The 20642-nt window shown below is 34.8% G+C and overlaps 1 protein-coding gene across 3 annotated transcripts in view; it reads left to right on the top strand.

The window, feature by feature from the left end:
• KDM4C (lysine demethylase 4C) overlaps positions 1 to 20642 on the top strand; it is a 264479-nt gene that overhangs the window by 144192 nt on the left and 99645 nt on the right. For all 3 annotated transcript variants that reach the window (XM_005522679.3, XM_014252351.2, XM_014252350.2), the window contains 4 exons: positions 940 to 1051; positions 14252 to 14433; positions 15317 to 15533; positions 16438 to 16514. In XM_005522679.3, the coding sequence (XP_005522736.2) occupies positions 940 to 1051; positions 14252 to 14433; positions 15317 to 15533; positions 16438 to 16514 (588 nt within the window). The remainder of the gene's footprint in view (positions 1 to 939; positions 1052 to 14251; positions 14434 to 15316; positions 15534 to 16437; positions 16515 to 20642) is intronic.

The raw sequence follows: 20642 nt of genomic DNA, 5'->3' as shown, positions 1-20642 counted from the left end.
TTTAAGTGAACAAGTGTACTGTACAAATGCAATTTAAAAAGCTTGACAGTTCCCTTTCTACTTAATCACTAACTGTTTTAGACCATAAGCCTGTCCTGTGCTTTGACCATATCTTCTACCCTCTGCTTATCATGGTAAATATAATGTTGTTTTATAATTTACTGCAAGGGCCATGTGTGTAATGTGCTAGGTTGGATTCAGGGTCTTGAGGCACTGAATGCTGTGGTCCAAAAGGATTGTGTGAAACTCCATCCTTCCCACACCTCTGCCAGTGTCCCTGGGTCCTGAACCTCCAGACACCATCAGTAGCTCATTTTGTTTGGGATTCCCCCAGAGGCACTTCAAGACTTTGAAGTCTTGGCCTTAGTTCTTGAAGCTTGAATAACTTTAAACTGAATGTACACAGGGGTGTTTGAAGAAGGAAAGAATATCTTCATATACTAAATCAACATGTTAATCATATATCAGGACTCTTGATTTCTTATCTCAACTCCAGATCTTTTTATTTTTTTTTATTCTTGAGGAATTTTGGAATCTTTCACAAACAAAGCCAGTGGGTTTCTCCTTCATTTTTCTGGTCAGTTACTGGCTCTATTATACTACAGGTATACAGAATTATTTGCAGAAAATTATCAGGATGCTGATCTTCCTCTCAAACATCACATGAGCAAAACAGGATTTATGCTCTATAAGTTGGGAAGGGCTGCAGTAAATTATACCTGAAATTATTTGTGTATGACAGGGATTGCACTTTTAAAATTAAAGTACATATTCTTAATTAGAGGCAAGTATTGTATTGGTAAACTAAAGATCCTTCAAGTATACTGTGGTAGCATTTACAGACTTGATATTTGTGCTTGTTTGCAGAAGAATGTTTATGTTTTTAGTAATTAATTATGCAGAATTACATACTAAATCATTTGTGTTTTTTCCTTCCAGTCAGAGGAAGTTGAAAGAAAGAAGATATCTAAGAGCTGGCGTCATCCACTACATAAACCCCCAGCTAGATCTCCAATGACTTTGGTTAAACAGCAAGCAACTAGTGATGAAGGTGAGTGGACTATTTAATACATTTTTCTGATGATAATTTTATGGTTTTATGAAACCATCTATATAGGCATTTAGAGAGTCACTGCTTTATGCAGACCGGCTAAAAAATCTAAGAAATGTACCCAACATAGGGGTTTCCTTCTTTGAAGTAATATGGAAAGTAAATCTGCTTTACCCAGCAATCATGTATAGAGCCATCCAAACTTGTTGAATAAAGCTACTTTATTCTATCAAATGTGACTTGCAAAGATTATGGAAATGCACATCCAAAGTATAGATCAAAATGGAAACAAACACATTCCTTTTTCATATCACTGTACCATTTTAGTTCTGTAAAACATAAAATTTTGAGGTGCTGTTTTCCAGAATCTGCTTAGCTAGAAGAACTGGAGTTCTCGCTCTCCCTTAGATAGTTTGATAAACTGGAGCTGATGCCATGTCTGTGACTATGGGTCTGACTCCAGCATTACTGCATACTTCAGTGTTTACCTGCAATTTTTACCTGATTTTTTTTCCCCTCTCAATTACATTTCAATAACAGTAGCTGTTTCTTACAGCTGCAGATAATTTTTCTTGACTTGAGAGACAGCATGCCTCTTAATTGATTCTTCTTGTAACTAAGCAATATTATACTTTCAGTTGGTGAGTTAGGCATTGTTGAGCTGACTGCTATAAGTTCAATTGATCTCTCATCAATACATCTCCCTCCTTGTTTCAACCCTGAAGTAATTGATTTGTGTCTTCAGTCTCACTAGTTTTGGAAAGCTATACACTCTCTTTCAGTTTTTATCTGAGCTCCAGCTTTGCCAGGCATGATACTTCAATTAGCTGTTAAGCATCTTCCTGAAAATTAGAGACGGCTTAGACCCATGATCAGTATCATATATGAGCACGTTTGAATACCTTGAGGGCTAGACAGAGCATATTTCAGAAAATGTTATGGTAATTTACAGGATGATATTAATACTAAGTTTCATCTAGTAAAGTAATTGAAGATTTAATATGTGGTAGGTTGCAGTGAAAGTGGTCTTTGTAAAATTAGAGATTATATTCCTTTTGCCTGCTGATGCTTTTTCAATGTTATAGATGAAACATATTTAAGCATGGATTGTGTATGATATAATCTGTCTAGTTGATGATATGGTGACAGTTTTGAGTCAAGGATTTTTCTAATGCCAAGACATTTTCCATCTCATCCAGTAGTTTGCCAACTTCCCAGTGTATTAATTTTATGTGAAAGTAGCAACATCCTGACAAGAAATCGTATACCTTAGTCTTTCCTCTTTGCATGATGATAGTTCCTCTGATAGATAAGGGTGTATGTTTTTTAGGAAAGTATGAGCTGTCTTAGAATCAGGAGCCATTAAGTACACGTCTGCTTACTGATTGAAGGAAGAATTAAGAGTTTTATTGGACATGGCAGTTACTGGTATTTCCTAGCTGGAACTGGAATTATTACTATTTTCATGCATCTGTCTCTCATTGTAATCTAATTTATCAGATGACTTTTGTAAGAGCACCAAAAGAGAAACAGTAGCATTTGGGTGAGTAGAATGTTTAAATCCAAGACAAAGATTGAAGAACTGATGAAGGAGACTGGCAAACTGTAACCTCATTAAGTTGCCTGACACATGATGGCATGTGGGTTAAAGATGTATGGCTAGATGATTTTCTGATTTTTTTCAAGATTGTTTATGTCAGATACTAGAGAAGTAATCGGTATCAATGTACTAATGACTACATTTGTCTTTATGGGGGTGCTTCATCCATATTCTGGAGTTAGCTGAAATGTAATTCAGCATTCCTACTTACTCAGTTCTTGTTCTCTGTGACTTTGGGCAAAAATTATACTGGTTGAGACTATGATAGTATAATCTCTTGGTACAGGAATTTCTGATTGTTTTACAAGGGGGATTTATGTATTGTAAATTAGTTTATATTTTAATTTTTCTGGGTCCAGTAAAATAATTACTACAAACAAAACCAGGAAGATGATATAGGCTAGTGCTTTTGTGAAAAGTGAAGTAATTGAGGCTTTATATTTCATCTGCAACTTTCCACAAGTTGGATAGTCCATAGCCATTTCTAATACAGATAATATATATTCAAATTAATTTATTTGAAGTTTTTCAGGTACTAGGGTTCTATTAAGAAGTTTCTGTGAATAGAGGTGATCAGAGCATGTTAATAACATGTAGGCAGCATCCTTTGACACTGTCAGCTGTTTCAGAATTGTAATTTTGCAAATAGAATACTAGCATATTGAACAAGATGCTTTAATCTTAGCAGAGGCTTTCTGAATTCACTTTTAATACAGAGTTCTTTGGCAGAAATTATTTTTTTTTCACAGGATCACTCGGACATTTGAGTTTTGTGTTTTATTTTTATCACTCTATGTTCTTATATATGTGTGCCTTTCTTTTTGAAAAATAATTAATTATTTATTTGTTGCCATTGGTGATTTTTTTTTTTTCACTCTCCCTGGAGCCTTTCCCTATGTATGACTGACTTATTGTGGAATTAATGCCTAAAAGACTGAGCACTGAGAAGTACTAAGGACTGGGGAATGAATCCTAGAAATTGTAGCCCAAGCTGCCAGTTCAAGAGAATAAGTGCAGCAGTACAGTGTGGGCTGTATGTCACACTCAACATACTAACAGTTTTTATGTAATGAACCTTGGTCTTATACTCAGTGCAGTATATTAACTTGTGGTAATAATATTCTGCTGTATTTAATACAATTGTATTTCTGCTCACTTAAGCAATAAAAAAAGCAAATTCAGCAGAAGGAGCAAGCATACTAACTTTGAATGCACATTGATTGGTCCCAGAGATTTCTTTCCTGCACTATTTGGTCATGCAACATTAGAAACTGGTTTTAGATTCAAGTTGACTAAAATTTCACATTGCTCTAAATTATGTAATTATAGTGTATAGACTGAATTCAGTATGGGGCTCTTCATATATGTTTTTTAGCATTTTAAGTATGATGCGGAATTTCAAGGTCATTTTGCTCTCATTAGTTGGATAAGGGTAAGGAAACAGAAAGAGAGAACTTTCCTAAATGGGAACTGGCTTCTGCTATGAGATAGTACAAAACCTTGGTTTTTACATTAACTATTGGCATTCTATGAGATGTGCTTGATTTGATATTAGAAATCAAACCCTTTAAGGCTTGTTCAGTAACACCATAAATAGGCTAAGCCTGCTTAAATAGGGGGAAAATTGCACTTGTAGATGCAGTTGCTATTCTTCTGTTTCAGACCTTAAAACAGGAGATTTTGCTTGAAGTTTCTCACTTACTTGAGAAAGAAATGTTTTTTTCCTGGTGTTGCTTACGTACATAAGAATTTGCTAACCAATTGATAGAGGCATATTTATATTATTAGCACTGTACACATTAGTATTACAATTTCCAGTATTGCTTTCCCTCCCATAATGTTTTGTTGAATGAAGTTTTACTTCTTCAGAAGGCTTTGCTTTTGTGTATGCGTTAATCAAGCTCATAATTTATGTATGTTTTTCATATATCATCATCATTTAGCACTAAAGAGTCCAGAACTGTCTGCCACTTCAACAGTATAGAAAAATGTGTTTTCTCTCCTTTTCTTTGGTACCTACATTACTTCTGTTTTATTTGAGCTCAATTTTCAAGGTATAATTGACATAATTACAAAAAAGTTCTGACACTTACAAAGTGTGTGAGTGGGTTCTGAAGATCCCATGAAACCTTTTGTAGAAATATGGTATAATCTTCAGTAGGTATTTAGGAAAGTGATTTCTTAAAAGGTCAAATAAAAGTTTTTTCCTGAATTTCCAGTCCTCTTTTTCAACCTTGTGGGCCAGCAGCTAATCTACAGAAATGGCAAGAACTGACAGCTTTGATTATTACCACTGCCAGCTCTTGTCCCTTTACGAATTTCATGAGTAGCAGTTATCTGCCTTTTAATGGACACCTATAGGATCTAAGATTAGCCAATATTTTGATCAAGAATGGAATACAAACCAGTTCTTCTAACATTTATCCTCATTTGCTGGACAGTGGCGTATGTTGTGATCATTGAAAAATCACTGTTCCCTAGATGAACCTTGCAAGTCTAATTGTGCTGCTTTCTTAGCTTTAAAATATGGTAGTTTGCCTCATAAAGGACTGGATAGAATTGCAGTCTTGTATAGAAAGGCATGTATAATTTCTCATTATCAGGTGTGCCAAAATGAAAATGGATTTTCTGCTGCATTAGTGAAGTCTCTCAGTTGCTTTCTCAAGGGTAGCAATGGAGCCGGTAGGCAAACTGGATGTGACATTTACCAAGGAGACAGATATCCCTTCTATAGGGTGATCTTCTGAAGCTGAGCTTCTGTTTCTGTAGTTACAGTCCAAAGAGAAACACAAAAAACATATGACTTGCATTTACAAAGGATTAATTATTGATGTAATTCATTGGTATTGCCTAATAAATTATTCTAGTAATAACTTTAGTTTTTCAAATTAAAGAAACCCCTAGCCCACAGAATTATCATCACCTTTATTAAAATCTGAAGCTGCGTTGTAAACCATTAGTATTGAAAGTGACTTAATTTTAATACCAGAGAGGTTTTGCTGACTGTTTTTTCTTAGCTGAGAAGTGTATGTAATATATATATCTTTTCATGTACAAAATAATTACATTTTTGACTCGAAGGAGGTTAAATGCAGTTGTTTCCTAGTGTATGAAGTGTCTATGGGGTATTTGTTTCAGTGATCTGCAGGAACTGTAGCTTGAAGATACAAATTTATAATTCTAATTTGGGCATTGATTTGTCATGAATTTGGATCTGTGATTGAGTCTGTTTTGCATCTTCTATTCTTAGATACTTAGGAAGAGGTCTTGGGTTGGTGAAGAGCTTCTAGACAATCTTAACACATTCAAATAACCTTGTTCCTCAATTTCATTTGTGTTTTGCCAAGGGGAACTTGTGCTGGAGTAGTATATTGATGTAGGTTAGATTTGTGCTGCCTGAGAGATACAAAATAACCATAAAATATATTTCCCCACTTGGTACTGTTTTTTCCTTTAGAGTAGCATAAAACAGGAGTATGCTGGTGATTCTGCTTTGTACTATTTCTGAAACACTCTAACAGCATAATAGTGGAATATTTATTTAGTCATATAGTATTTTGCCGTATGGTCAATGATGCTGCATTTTAATTTCCAAAATAAGGAAGTACCACCAAGTCACCGTGTTGTATCTGAGGGACTCATTTTATTAATAGGCAAGACATGCCTAATGACTGATGAGAAAGCTTTCTTTTTTTCCACTTTTGTACAGATGTGTATCCTGGAAGACTATGGTGTTTAATTAGTAAATCAGTAAGCATGTATATGGGTAGCAGTATCTGTTCCTAAAAATTCCAATGTGATTTTAGTTACTGATCAATGTGGGGTTTTTTTGTGATAAGTACATTTACCACAAGCAGATTACATTGGAAGACAAAATACAGATTTTTTCATAACAACTGTGAAAAATTATAGAAAGGAATGGAATTGAGAAAGCAGCTGTTAGTAAGTGCTATGAATTAAAGCTTTTCAATAGAGCAGATATCTGCTAATCTCTAGCTTGTAGTCTGGGCTTGCAGTGGTTTTGTACTTTCAACTGTGTTTTTTCCTGATAGGCTGTGCCTATAGATTCCAGCAGATCTTCTTTTTTTCTGCTTTGATTTTGCTGAGATGTCTCTTTGAACAGATTTATAAATACAAGGGCTGTTATTTAGATTTTCACAGTGCAAAGACAGGTGAAATTACTGGAATTGCTTTAATATAGACAATATAATTACATAGCAATGTAAATGAAATACATTTTAGTTACTTTGCAATTTGTTAGAGAGAAAGATTGGGATCCAGTACTGCCTGACCAGGGTTGTTTTACATATTCCACATATTGAAAATGAAGTATAATAGGAATTTTACTTTGTTTAAGTTATGCTATTTAACTGTTTCTTTTACTTGTTCTAATATGCTGTGTTAATTTCTCCTAATTTAGATACTAGTGCTCCTAAGTAAATACCCAGCAACCTGTGAAGCCCTACTTTTCTCTCCTTTCTTCACTTGGAATCTTTCAATTTTTCATATTCATCCAAAGTAGTGGTGGGATCAGTGCTGCCTGATTTCCATGAAAAATCATGGTCAGGGTTTTCCCATCCCTCCTTTTCAAAGCTATTGGTGAGATTTTTCCAGCCATTGCTAGTATTTATATTAACTTTATTTACTGTTTTAAGTGGCAGTGGTCCTGTCTGCAGCCAGTCTTAATCACAATGAGATTTTTCTTACTAGGTTCTTGTCTGTGATTAATACCAAATCAGAAAGAATGTTTTTGCCGAAGTAATAGTTACTGTTTTAGTGGGTACTACTCAACCTCAGGAAAAGCCTGCTGGCTGTGCCAGTTAATGTAGGAGTACAATGCACTCTGACCAGACTCTTCTAGATATTCTGTGTGTGGATGGTTTAGTGACTAATACAGAATATTCATATTTGAAATTACTTGAAATTGCATGTGATTTCGATTTAATAGAGTGATACAGCAATGCACTTAAATTATAGTGAAGTTACAAATTATGTTTATCAGGGTGTTGAATTGTAATATACAGTTCAGTCATAATACAAGTACAAATCACATTGAGGAAAGTGGAGCAATCACAATATGCAGTTCAATCACAAAACAAATGTGAATTTCATTATGGGGCTCTAATAGTATGCTGAAGGAAAGTCAGAGTGTCCCAGTATCAAATTTTCCAAATCTGTGAAATTGTCTTTCAAAAATGGTGTTTGTTTTTTTTTTTTAATGCTGAATTTTTCAAACTTTTCAAAACATTTTGAGATCTGCTACAATTGATGTCTTAATACTTTTTTTATATTTAACTTTTTTTTTTATTAAAGCACCCGATTACCTCATTTTGGTAGCCAAATGTGATTTGATCCAGGAGCTCTTCAGCTTAACTTCTAGAGCTCTGATTCAATATAGCTATCTTTATATGCAATTTTTATGAGAACTGAAGTATTAATAGCTAATTTGGCAATTAGGCTCTCCAACCTAGATGTGTGTTTACATACTTCACAGTACTTTACTCAATGGTCCCATACAAGAAATGGAAGTTCTTGAACAGTACAATAAATTAAAAAGTTTTTCTGTTCATATTTTGCTGGGAGATCTATGTCTTTCATTACTGAAAAAAAAAGTAAAAGAGATACAATTTCTGAAACTAAGTTTGCTGATACACTGCTGGAACAGTGAAGTTTTCAAGTAGAAAACTTTTTCCCGACTGTCATTTTTTTTTTTTTCCCTCCATTTTTAAAAAAATTCTATTAGTATTATTTCCTCCAGGACATTTGATAGTATAGATAATGCCTCCCAGGGCTGAAATTCTGCTCAACTACCTGAAAAATAACAGATGCTTCTGTGCTCTTCATAGCGGAGAATGCTGCTGTACAAAGCCAGGAAACATCAGTGGAACATAACCCCAAGCAGCAAAATCATTGTTGAGATTGGCAAAAGCAAATTGTACTGTATTACTGTCTATGGCTTTTCACATCTGCTGGGTTAAATCAGCAAATGCTGGCAACAGCCCATTCTGCAAATGGCCCAAATGTTTTCTGCCTGATAATTTGAGTTTAACTTAGTAAGCAAAAACCATTCAAAGCATTAGCATTGTGTTGGAGCAAGTTTCCCACAAACTGTTAAACCCAGTAACATTAGTGAAAACAATTAATTCATTCACTTACTCACTTGGAAAGCAGCATAGTAACTGTTTAGAAATACTTTGCTATGGAAGGAGTTTCCTTTGTATCAAAACACATCCTGGGCTATAATTTTGTTTTTGTCTACACAGTTTGTTTTAATGAATAATTTCACTTTTCTTAAATATATAAAGGGGTACAGATGCACATGAATAATCACATTCATGAGAACTGCTGTTTCTGAAATTATATTACAGAGATTAATTGATCCTATAGAAATACTCTTTTCAGGTATGACTATGATAGCAGGAGCTACCATCAAATTTAGCATTGCTAATCACCTAGTGCTGTCAGTAATACTATGGCTGAATTATATATGTGTTGTGGTTTAAGCTCAGCTGGCATCTAAGCACCACACAGCTGCTCACTCACTCCCCCACCAACCAGATCAGGGAGACAATTGGAATATTCTTGTAGTACTCACTTTCAGGGTGGCACAAGATGCAGGAGAGGCCTTGATGCTGTGCAAGCACTCTTCAGCAATAACAAAAACATTTCTATACTATCAATACCATTTTCAATACAAATCCAAAACACAGCTCCATACTAGCTACTGTGAAGAAAATCAGCTCTGCCCTGACCAGAATCAGCACAATATGATACAGTAAGATTAATATCAAGAGTTACGCATTTATTTAAAGTTGTAATTGTATCATCAAGTGTTTCTGCTTTTCTGTTGGAAAAAAGAGCACTTGGTGTAACCCCTTAGGAAACAAAGTATTCAACATAATTATGAATTGTATCTGGTAAAGTAATACTTAAAAAAATATTTGAAGTGAAGTAAATATGCACAGATGGTTTAGGGGGATTCAAGATCTCTGATCACTGTAAGTGGTGACAATAAAATGTTTTTACAAACTTAGGAATAGGCTGCATTAGATCATCCAATTAATACTTTTTTTGACTGGTATTAATCCATTTTAGACTTCAGCTTGAATGTGTGATATATTTACAGTCAGAAGCATAATAGAAGTTACAAAAATGGACTTAATTCGTATAAGAGTGTTTCAAAACCATGTGCAGACTAACAGACTTGCAAAATAAATGTGTGTCAGTGTGTCTGTGTGTTATGCATGAGTGTGCAATCTCTTGAACAGTGCTGTCAACTGAGGTGCAGATTTCCCTGTCATGGCTAGCAGGTTCAAATCCTGTAATTTTCTTTTATTCTCTCTCACAGCAAGATGTGCTTTACCCTGTAGTTGAGCTGAAAGTTTCTATATGAAAGAATGCTGAGGATTCTTTATTCACTTTTGTCTTGATTGGGTCTTAATTTGAAATGTATGTTTCATGCTAAATAGCTGGGAAAAAAAAAAAAAAAAGCTACACCAGAGTTCACACCAGAGAGTTATGTTGCTCATCTGTGCAGTCATTTTCATGCACTTACTGTCAACTAATTGTGAGGAAGTGTCAGTGACTTGATCTGAGTTGCAGCAGACACAGAAGTCAAGGTGGATTCCTCAGCTTAATTTCATGTGTTATGTAAAGAAAATGCTCCCTATAGACATACTTTATGTTTCATATCACTGCATTGACTGACCTTTATCTTTCAAATTGCTACTCTTGGGCCAACTTCTCTTAGAGCAAGGCCAAGTTATCACAATGAAAGGCTGATTGCATAATGGTGCATATTGTGGATTGTTGTTGGTTGGCAGCATTGCATAAGTGACTATTCATCAAAACTTGCTCTACCAGAACTGAGAGCATTCTCATGCTCTTTCAGAAAAATGCCAATATGTAAGATTATGAATGAAGCATCACATCCATAGTGCTTCTTGAAAATTAACTACTGGTCTTATAAGCTTGTTTTTTTGAAGGGTGCAGCGGGCGTTCTGTCTTTCACTATAGAAACAGATTCTTCCACCACAGTTTTTGCGGCTTTTGAATATTTGGAATTTGCACTGATTCACAGCTGAAGTAAGAAATATGTTTGCTTATGACAGTAGAGTTTCTGTGACCTTTCAGTCAGTATGTGTTGCACTATATTAGGAACGGTAAAAGTATGACACAGACTCTCTTAGCTTTGGTTGCACAAGAGAGTCTGTGTCGTGCTTCTGTTGTTCCTAATATAGTGTGACAAGTATGAACACTACAAATTGTTCTCTGTTCTTATTTTGAGAATCCTCAGTTGAGGTGGATTTTGAATGGAGCCAGCTGGAGGCTACAGTTGTTTTGTGTCCTTCTAACAGACATATCTGATCAGAGAAATGCTGAGCTCATATGAGGCCCCTGAATATCTACCCTGAAATCACATGCAACATTGTGAGTTAGGAAAGTAAATTTATTTTAGGCTGAGCTACTGATTGTAAGTAAGTAATGAAAGGAGTAATTCAAGAAAATAAAAGGAGTGAGAAGTGCTGGATAAACAGAAAAAACCCGAAATCTAAAAATCCCTTAAGTTTTCCACTGTGTTTTTGGACATAAATAGGACATTGGTATTATCAAATGAGCAAGTGAAGAAAGGCCATGAACTGTGCCAAGACAGCAGTCTTTGTTACATCAAGTAATTATATTCTCTGTGCCTTCTCTCAAACAGTTGGAGAGCTGGTTTTTCTTTTCATTTACTTGCCTGTTTTGGTTAAACAGCTTCTCAGTTTTTATTTATGGTGCATAACTTCCCTGACTACATGGAAACCAGGAAGGTACCTCCACTTGTACTACTAGAGAAGCTTTTGTGGAAATTCTTCCTCTCACTGATGCTGGTGCTCACACACAAAACATAAAGTGAAAAGAAAAAAAATAAAAATGAACTGCCCAAGTTCTACTGATGTAGAATAAGTTACACAGAAGATTGCATGTTGTCCCTGGTGAGGAAGTTTAAGTCACCATTGTCATATTCTGTAATGGGGTCATGTACTCTGTCACTTTTTTTTTAACACCAATTTCTTGACATTTGATTATTTCAGTGTGGGTGAGTGAATGTTGATTATAAGGCGATGAACTAATATTTCTGAAGCCCTTGAAAGATGATAATTCAGGCTCAAGGTTGCCTAGGAAATTCCTGAAGAGAACTGAAATTTATTAGCCTTAAAATAGTGCTAACAGAGTATCAGACAAAGCTTGTAATCCTTAGGAAGGTCTATTCTGTCTTCTTTTAATTTTGTATCCTGTTAGTAAACCATTCCTTTAAGTACTGGATTAGGCAGCCTCCCTCTGAAAAGAGGATGGATATTTTTCCTTTCTTGTTATGGTGAAGAGTGAGGGGTTGTGTGGTATAATACACCAGAGGATCATATTAGAGAACTTGTGTAGTGCAGAGACAGCAGAAGACTTCAGTAAGGATCATGGAGATGACAGTCACACCTCAAATGACATAGAAGGACATAGAATTCAGAATTACAGATATTAGAGATCAGAGGCAAATAAATGAGGAGTTTTTGCTTCTAGTCAGTAGCTAACTGGAAGTGCTCTGAACATAATGTAAAGGAGAAAATAAATTCATTGAAGTAGTGTTGAATTTTTATGAGTTTGTGAAAGGTGGAGTCTGGTACATGTGCATATGACATCTTGTCGCTGGCTTTGTTTGGAATGAGGTTCAAAAATAAATACAAAATTCTTGAAAGCAACAAAAGGCTGCTGAAAACCAGCTTTATTCTTGTCTCTTGTGTTCTTTTCAGTTTCTTGGTTGGGAAAGCCTTTGTAAAGATCCCATGAGAGGGAACTGAAATTATGGAGTTTATATGAAATTAAGATGTAAATATTGTTTTCATTAAAACCAGAAACAGTATAGCCATGAACTCAGCAGTCTGCTGTAGGCAGTGAAAAGCCAGAATGCTGTATGAGAGAACTACAGTTATCAACCCAGAATTGGTTCCAGGGCTGTAAATGTGAAGATGGATTTTTGAATGAAGAAGAGCATTATAGGCTGTGGTTCTTGGCAATGACTTCAACTGTCATGGGAGAATTATTCAGTGGTGATAAAGAGTGGTGCAATCAAGGGATGTCAGTTTCAAAGTGGATAATAGGTATGGAAGGTAATACAAACCTTCACAACAAATTCTGTGTGCCTCTTTGTTTTCTTCATAAGGGAGAGTCAAGCTCTGAATTTTCTGTGAGGTCACAATTATAATGAAAATATTTAAAATAATGACTACAAGCTCCTGAAGGAAAATAATGTAAAAGGAAGAATTAAAATAAAAATCTGTAAGGCTGAAGCTACTTGTAAGATGGCTCTTTAAAGGATAATTTAAATAGATACAAAGAGAACTTGGGAAATAACTTTCAGAGCAATGTGTTTTACAGTTCTTTAAAATTGCAAGCAGTAGAAAAAGTATGATTGGACAGAAATTTTTAGCAAAAACTTTGTTAAGCTTTTAAATTAAAAATTACGTAATACAAAAAGTTAAAAAAGTAATGCTGACATTTTATATGTTCATCTTTTCTTGTGTTCAGCTGTTTCTTCGCTGGTGTTCTTTTGAAGCTAAGTTTTTCACCAGAAAGCTTTGCTGCTAAATATTGACAGCTTTTTTCCAGTTGTTTTCTTTGTGCCCTTCTACCCAAATTATTGGCATATGTTTATTGAATTGATATTAGTTCTTTTGAGAAACTATAAAAAATGGATTCAAAATCACATGCAGGATATATTTATTAATTTATTTTTATGACATTTGGCTGGCTTGTAGACAAGTATTTTAGTCAATATTTTATTCAACACTGATAAAAATGTTGCCAACTTTATAGTAGCAGTAGTAAGTAGGTATAGTAGCAGTAGGTTCTGTAGCAATGTGTGACATTTATTGTAGGAGACCCATAAAGCCTCTGCTTTTTCATAAAGTGAAAGCAGTTGTGGGCTGCAGGAATATGATGAATCAGCTTAATGTACTTAAATATTTCTCTGTGTTGGAATTTCCTTTTGAAGTGAATGATTTTTCTTAAATACATCATTAGAGAAGGACTATATGCTATAGACCATTTTTGTTATCTGATAACAATTCAAAACTTTTCATATTTTCCTTTGCACCTTCACATGATTATTCTGACGACACATACATGCCTTGTCATTGATTGTGACAGCTTTAATAGGCACTGTCCATATGATCCAGCATGCATGTCTCTCTGCTTCTTAGATCTGATTGTTCCCCATTACTCCCTGGGGAAAATGAGTGTCACTCTCCATGAAGAGTTTGTGAGGTGCCATCCTGTGTGAGTAGAGTGATTTGTCTAATGCTTGTCTGCATGTTGATACAGATACAAATTGTAAACAGTAGATCTGCTTTCTTATGCTGTGTGTGAAGTAGTCAGCTCATGACACAGATGTCAAAGCACTTAATTGTGGGGTTTTCCTGACACAACAGTCAATCTTTTACACTTCTGCTTCCATATTTGCTTCTTGTGGCATTGTTTGATCTTCTTTGTTAGCACACGTGACAGATTAATTATTGTTTTATCTTCATTCCATGACTACAATATAGTCATTGTTTGCTTTGTTTTAGAACTGCCTGAGACTACCTTAGTTGAAGAGAAAGTTCAAGAGTCAGAGGCATGGGCCAGACCTCTGGTCTACCTGTGGCAGACAAGACCACCCAATTTTAATGCTGAAAAAGAGTACAATGCAGCTTGTGCAAGAAAGGAACCACACTGTGCCATTTGCACTCTTCTTATGCCATACTATAAGGTAAGCAAGATTTGCAGAGCTCTGTTTCTTGTTGAAGCGTGAAATACATGCCTGGCTACTTAATTTCCAAAAAATTATAAAAAATATGAACTTATGCATTTCATTTGTAAGAGAAGTAAATAAACTCCTGTCATTAAAATTAGAACTGATACTTTGTTCACTTGCATCTACAATGGCTGCAGACATTGTATGCCTCCTACTACCATTTATGCTGGATTTGTGTTAGTGTGTGTGTATTTTCCCTTGAAATTATATTTTTTGGTGTGGTGAACTGAAGTAGGTTTGTGTCTTCTAGCTATTTCCTTATATGTCCATCTCCAAGTATATTTTATCAGAATCTCTTTCATGCTGCCTTCCTTCAGTGTTGAGTAAATAAGTGTTTCCGTAGTACTTAGGCCTTCTCAGTAAAAATACTCCCCTGGAAACAGTGTAATGCAGAACGTTACATTTCTATAAAGCAGTGGCTTAATACTGTCTTGTGGAATTACTGTGTCAAGTGGCAAGTAAAAATGGTGTTTTAGTAGTACTGTGTTTATGTAGTATTCTGTTGCTAATTCTTAATGTGCTAAACTGGAATTTTCTCAGCATGAGAACCAGGAAAAAAGCCTTTATTGCACTGGACCCAGTTAAATGGCCCAAGAGGTAACAATGAACACTGCTGCAATGACACTGGTTTGCAGGCTGAGTGCTATTCTAGATGTCACAGTTACTTGGAACAATCAAGGTAGAATAACTTGATAAATGCCTAGAGGCAGTCAGTTTTTTCATGAAACTGTTACACTCAGTACAAAAGTTGGGAGGGGTGGAATAGTTTCATCATTGTCAAAAGGAAGAGTAAGACTCCCTTTCTTTTACTTAAATACAGATTATCTTTATTTTCCAGCCAGAAAATCAAGATGAAGAAAGTCCTACTTTCAGTGAAGCAAACTCAGCAGAAACACTGATGGCAGAAAAGGAGAAGACAAAACCTCTTATTCCAGAGATGTGTTTTATTTATAGTGAAGAAAATACTGAAAACTATCCATCAAATGCCTTTGTTGAAGAAGATGGAACAAGTCTTCTGATTTCATGTGCAAAGTGTTGCGTACGGGTTCATGCAAGTAAATAATCTAATTGGTTTGTTGGCAGAAATGTAATTTTAAATTTTGCTTTATTGATAAATAATAGTTAACTACACTTCTAGCATATCTTTAAAAGTACTTGAAGAATATATCCATTTGTAATGCTTCAATCACTGGCTAATTTTTTTTGAAAACTATGTTACATTTTCTGTAACTTTTTTAGGGTTACTGTGAAAATATTGAAGAATTAACTGTCTTGTAAACTTTTCTTTTTTCTGTTCTAGTGATTTAATTATTCTTTTGCTTCTCTATTTTAAATCACTGTGCAAAGCTAGTGTGTCCTTATTAAGTAGTCAGGGTGAAATTCTGGAGGATTTGTCAATATTGCTATTAAATTTAGGGATGCAGTATTTTCCTTCACTTGACATTCTTTTTTATTGGAAGAGTAACTGATGAATGCATGTATTTTTCTGCAGTATCTCCTAAAGACTGTAGAACTGTATTAGTTTAGTCTAAGAAGTCCAGGAGATACCTGGAAATACGGTATATTTGCAGAGAATAAATGTCAGTACATTAAGTCAAATTTTTACTTCAGGGAGAGTTGGTGATACGATATTGCAATAAGAAAGGTAAGAAATGAATTGGTTTTGAAAAAAGTCTGCATCTTTTCCAAAAAATTTCCAAAAATTTGGTGATTTTGGTTTTTTGGTTTGCTGGGTTTTTGTTTTGTTTTTCATATGGGGATTTTTGTGGGTTCTTCTTTTTATTTAAGTTTTGGGAAGATATATTTCATAGACTATGAAATCAGCAGTAAGCCTAGATTGTAAAAGTCTCCTTTATCACAGGACAGACATGTTTCACTAAGGTTTATATATAATTGAATTGTTTGACATCGCTGATAAAAAGGCAGAATACAATAATCAGTCCAGCTTTCTTATTCTAGGTTGCTATGGTGTTCCTTTTCATGAAATCCATAACGAGTGGTTGTGTTCTCGATGCAGAAAAAAAGCCTGGACAGCTGTAAGTTGTTTAGCTATCTAACACACTAGAGATTAGGGGAGTAAAAAAAAGGTAGCATGTGCATTATCTCATGTGGTATGCAGCCTGCATACCACATATTTCATGTATTTCTGATCATACTTGCTGGGGAAAAACTCTTTGTAAAATATGAATAGAATTCATTGCAAAATGTAATGGCATTTTGATAGAAAAACTTGGAGTAGTTCCAAAGACTCAGGAAAAGAATTGTCTAACAGGATATAATTTTGTGAAAAGCTATATCAAGCATATTCAAGCAAACAACTGTAAAGAGAGAAAAAGTGAGATTTCTCCTAAATAGGTATAATCCAATTTTCATCTTTCCATTGGTTACCCTATTACAGCTTCCTTTTCAGATAGTCATGAATTTGAGGATTTTCTGAAATACTTTCATGACTACTGTTCTAGATTCAGGAGAATATCAAGAGGAAAAGTGTAAGCCTGTTGCTATGAGCTCAGAATTTAATTATCAGTTAAATAGGGTTAGAAAACCCCACCACTCTGTCAAAAATTGAAAAATGTTAACTTCTTTCGGGGAAATTACAGCTATGATGTGGAAGTAGGGAAGTTCCAAGGAACACATCCTGATTCATGAAATACCATGTATGGCTAAATCATATATTTTTTTGTTAAAAACACTGACAAATTTAAGATGTTGTCTTCAGACCTGATATAACTGAAATATAAAAATAACACATTTGAGTGGCAATTAGAAGTCCTTGTCTTTTGACTCCAGTACATTTTTTAAAAGCGAAGTCACTAAAAAAATTGTATAACAAAATCCAGTCTTAAAATTTGTTAATTATGTGTTGTAGAAAGGATTCTAAAATTGTTCTGAGGTTTTAAGGTTACAGATAATCTTGAAGTGGTCATTTAGATGGCAGCAGTAAGTGAATGATGAGAAAAACAGTGACGTGTTTGATGACTCATTTATGTTCACTATGGGTCAATTAAGGGGGGAGGTTGGTAATATGATAGGGAAAGGAAAATATTCGTGAGAAGATTAACACTTCTAACTTGACTGGAATTTTTCTTTGGTGGACTTTTAGGGGAAGAATTAACACCTGTGAAAGACATTAATTTGAAAAGAATTATTCATATTTTACTGAATAAGTTTGGGGTTATTCTTATATTATACATATAAGTTTCTGATAATAAGGAAAACCTGAATTTAAGGGAAAGTACTTTCTTAGCCAAATTACTTCGGGGGATGAGATGAAGTAGTGAAAGAGCTACAAAGACCATATGGGAGTTGGCTGAATGAAAGTTTTATGTGATGAGGTTTCAGAATTGGATTTTTGCGCAAGCACGCTCTAGAAACTGTAGAGAAGGCGCAGTGTATTTCTGTACTTCATAAGTTAGCTAACAAGAAGATAATAGGACTGAAATAGAGCACCATTTTCACCTTCTTGCAAAGGCAAGATAATATGTGTTAGGCATTTGGACAGTTTTTTTAATGTAAGCTTTACCTGTTACATATTTAACTGAATTGCTGTTATTTTATGTGTGTATTGATTATTGTACAGTTGAATTGCTAAAGCTAGAAAGTCATCTTTCTGTAGCTCTGTTTTGGTAACCTGAATGAAATTAATTTTTACCCTGAGAGTTCTTCATTCAGATAGGCTTGTGGAATAAAGTTCCATTCTTAATGCCTTAAGTCGTCATTAGGTTGGGAAGTTTTAACGAAATATTGAAGATTGAATAGACCTCTAGACTGTTTACTTATAAACTTGTCCTCTTGTCTGCTGTCTTTTAGTCATTGTTACTACATGTCATTCACATGCAAATGTGAACTGTTCTTTTTCACCTGCAAGGTGCAGGAGTAATAGATAATAGGCATCTGCTACCCAAGATAAATAGCAGAAATGCAGCTGTTTCAGGGAAGTGAATAATGCTTTGTTAAATATATACATGTGAATGATACCAAATTCACTTTTTTAATAATTGGGTCTTTCAAAAATCTTGACATGCAGATCTTCTGCTAATAGCAATCTCAGAGCTATTAGTGATTACAGGAGTTTGCAGAGCTTAGGTGAGGTGACATCAGCCTGGAAAATATATTATTTTTTTTTTAAAAGGTGTGAAATGGGTGACCTGAGGAAGTAGGTGGCAGTTAACCTATCAGAGATAACAAGAAAAATACTGAGCAAGTTCTGAATCTGTCAGTTTCTTAAAACGTAGGCAATAACAGAATACAAAGAGGTATCTATTTAAGAACAGGCCACTGTTTTTTTTTCTGTGGCAGATCATGGGATTAAGGAATAAGCAGAAGATTTCATGCATCCTAACTTTCAGATGCTTTTGATAGTGTTCTAAATTCTGATATTGGCAGTGGAAGAAGAGAGGTGATGAAAATAATAGTTGCCAAACACAAAGCAGTATGGATTTGCTCTCAACCTTAATATGTCAGACCACCAGCCATCATTCTCACAGGACTTTTAAAACCATTAAGAGAATCAATTTCTGGACATTATTTGCAGATTACTTTTCATGTCATTATGGAGCATATGTGGAAATCTAGACTGGTCTACTTTAAGCTGTTTAAAATGATTGCACAGGAACAGGGGGAGTTTACATAATGTGACTCAACCAAAGTGTTAAACTTTATTGAGAAATAAATCATATGATGTTCAGAAGAGATAGGGAGAGCATTACAAGTTGTCAGCTATGCACACATAATACGGCAGACTCTACCTAAGCAGTAGTTCCTGTTGCCAGCTGCAGTTGTGACTACTCTGGTCACAAACCAAACATGTCATCAGTTCTGTAGAATCTGAAACATCACATGAGGATGCTTAAGCTTTGTACTAGAAACTAAGCCTGGAAAAAACCCATGGAAAAATCTTCCTGATCTCTTCAGCTTTGGTAAGAGTCCAACTGAAGAACTGTGTGTAACAGTAGACGTACAATATTCAAAAAACCATGATGGAAGATACAAGAATTGCAACTGAAATTGCAGTAAACTAGAGTTCTTTTAATCATTCCTGATAGATGTCAATCATTCCATAAGGGAGGATTGAAAAGATTTAATCTTCTTAGTATAGTGAGGGGAAGGTAGAAAGGAAAAAAAGTCACACTCTGTAATGTAAAATTATATGTGTATAACTAAGAGTAGCATAAGCAATTGCCATCCTGGAATTTTTTTCCTCTTGTGTCTAATGAGCTTGTCTCCAGGAATAACTTGTACCCACTACCCCTCATATTTTCTATGTGACTATATGAAAGGGTATCTCTGTCTTGTCTTTTAGGGACAAGATGACTTGTAAAGGCTTTAAGCTGCATCAGCAGAAGTTAATACCAGGAAAATTTTAATTTTTTGTTTCTAAAACTAGTGAACAGAAGGACTAGGATATATAGAGGTTTTATAGAAGCTACTCCTTTAAGATTTTTAAAAACATGTTACAGAAACATTTTACAGGAATAATGGACGAAGACTTGATTATGCCTTGAGGCAGAATGATAAAATAGATACTGGATTTTGTTTTTTCTATAGTTTTCTTTTGCTTGTTTCAACAGTATTACTTATTGCAAGCAGTGTGGCTGTAGTTGTCTTAGTGGAAAAATTTACTGGTTTGTTATCCAACTTAAATATGCTCAGTCCTGACATGAGCATGATAATAACTGCTGATACTTATTTCATCCTATTTGTCATTTTAGGATATTTCTGTCACTTCAGAGTTTGGGTGATAACCTTAGATGATCCTAACAGCTTTTACTTCAAAACAGTACAATACTTTTATCTAATTCTAGAATTATACTTAAGATAATATGGTTCTCTTTTAACCAATCTTCTGTATGTTAAAAATGACAAGTTAATTAAATATACCGCTATCCCAAAGTCCTACTTTATCTTTTAAAAGTCAGTGATTCAAGTTACTTGTACCAACCTGCAACCACCTTCAAAGGAAGCATAAAGTTTTATGCTTCCTTTGAATTAAATGCATACATTTCTTTTCTGAATAAATTTTGAAATTTTCAAAAATTTTTCATGTAATTGTAGAATATCAGATTGGAAAAAGACCTCAAGAATCATCTGGTCCACCCTTTCTTGGCAAAAGCACAGATGGTCTGACACTCTGTTCAGATGAATTTTAAGTGTCCAACATCGGG

The sequence above is a fragment of the Pseudopodoces humilis genome, chromosome 4, assembly GCF_049639895.1.
Source record: "Pseudopodoces humilis isolate 2021_Gansu_Grassland_sample_001 chromosome 4, ASM4963989v1, whole genome shotgun sequence".
Taxonomy (NCBI): domain Eukaryota; kingdom Metazoa; phylum Chordata; class Aves; order Passeriformes; family Paridae; genus Pseudopodoces; species Pseudopodoces humilis.
This window is presented reverse-complemented; position numbering and strand designations above follow the sequence as displayed.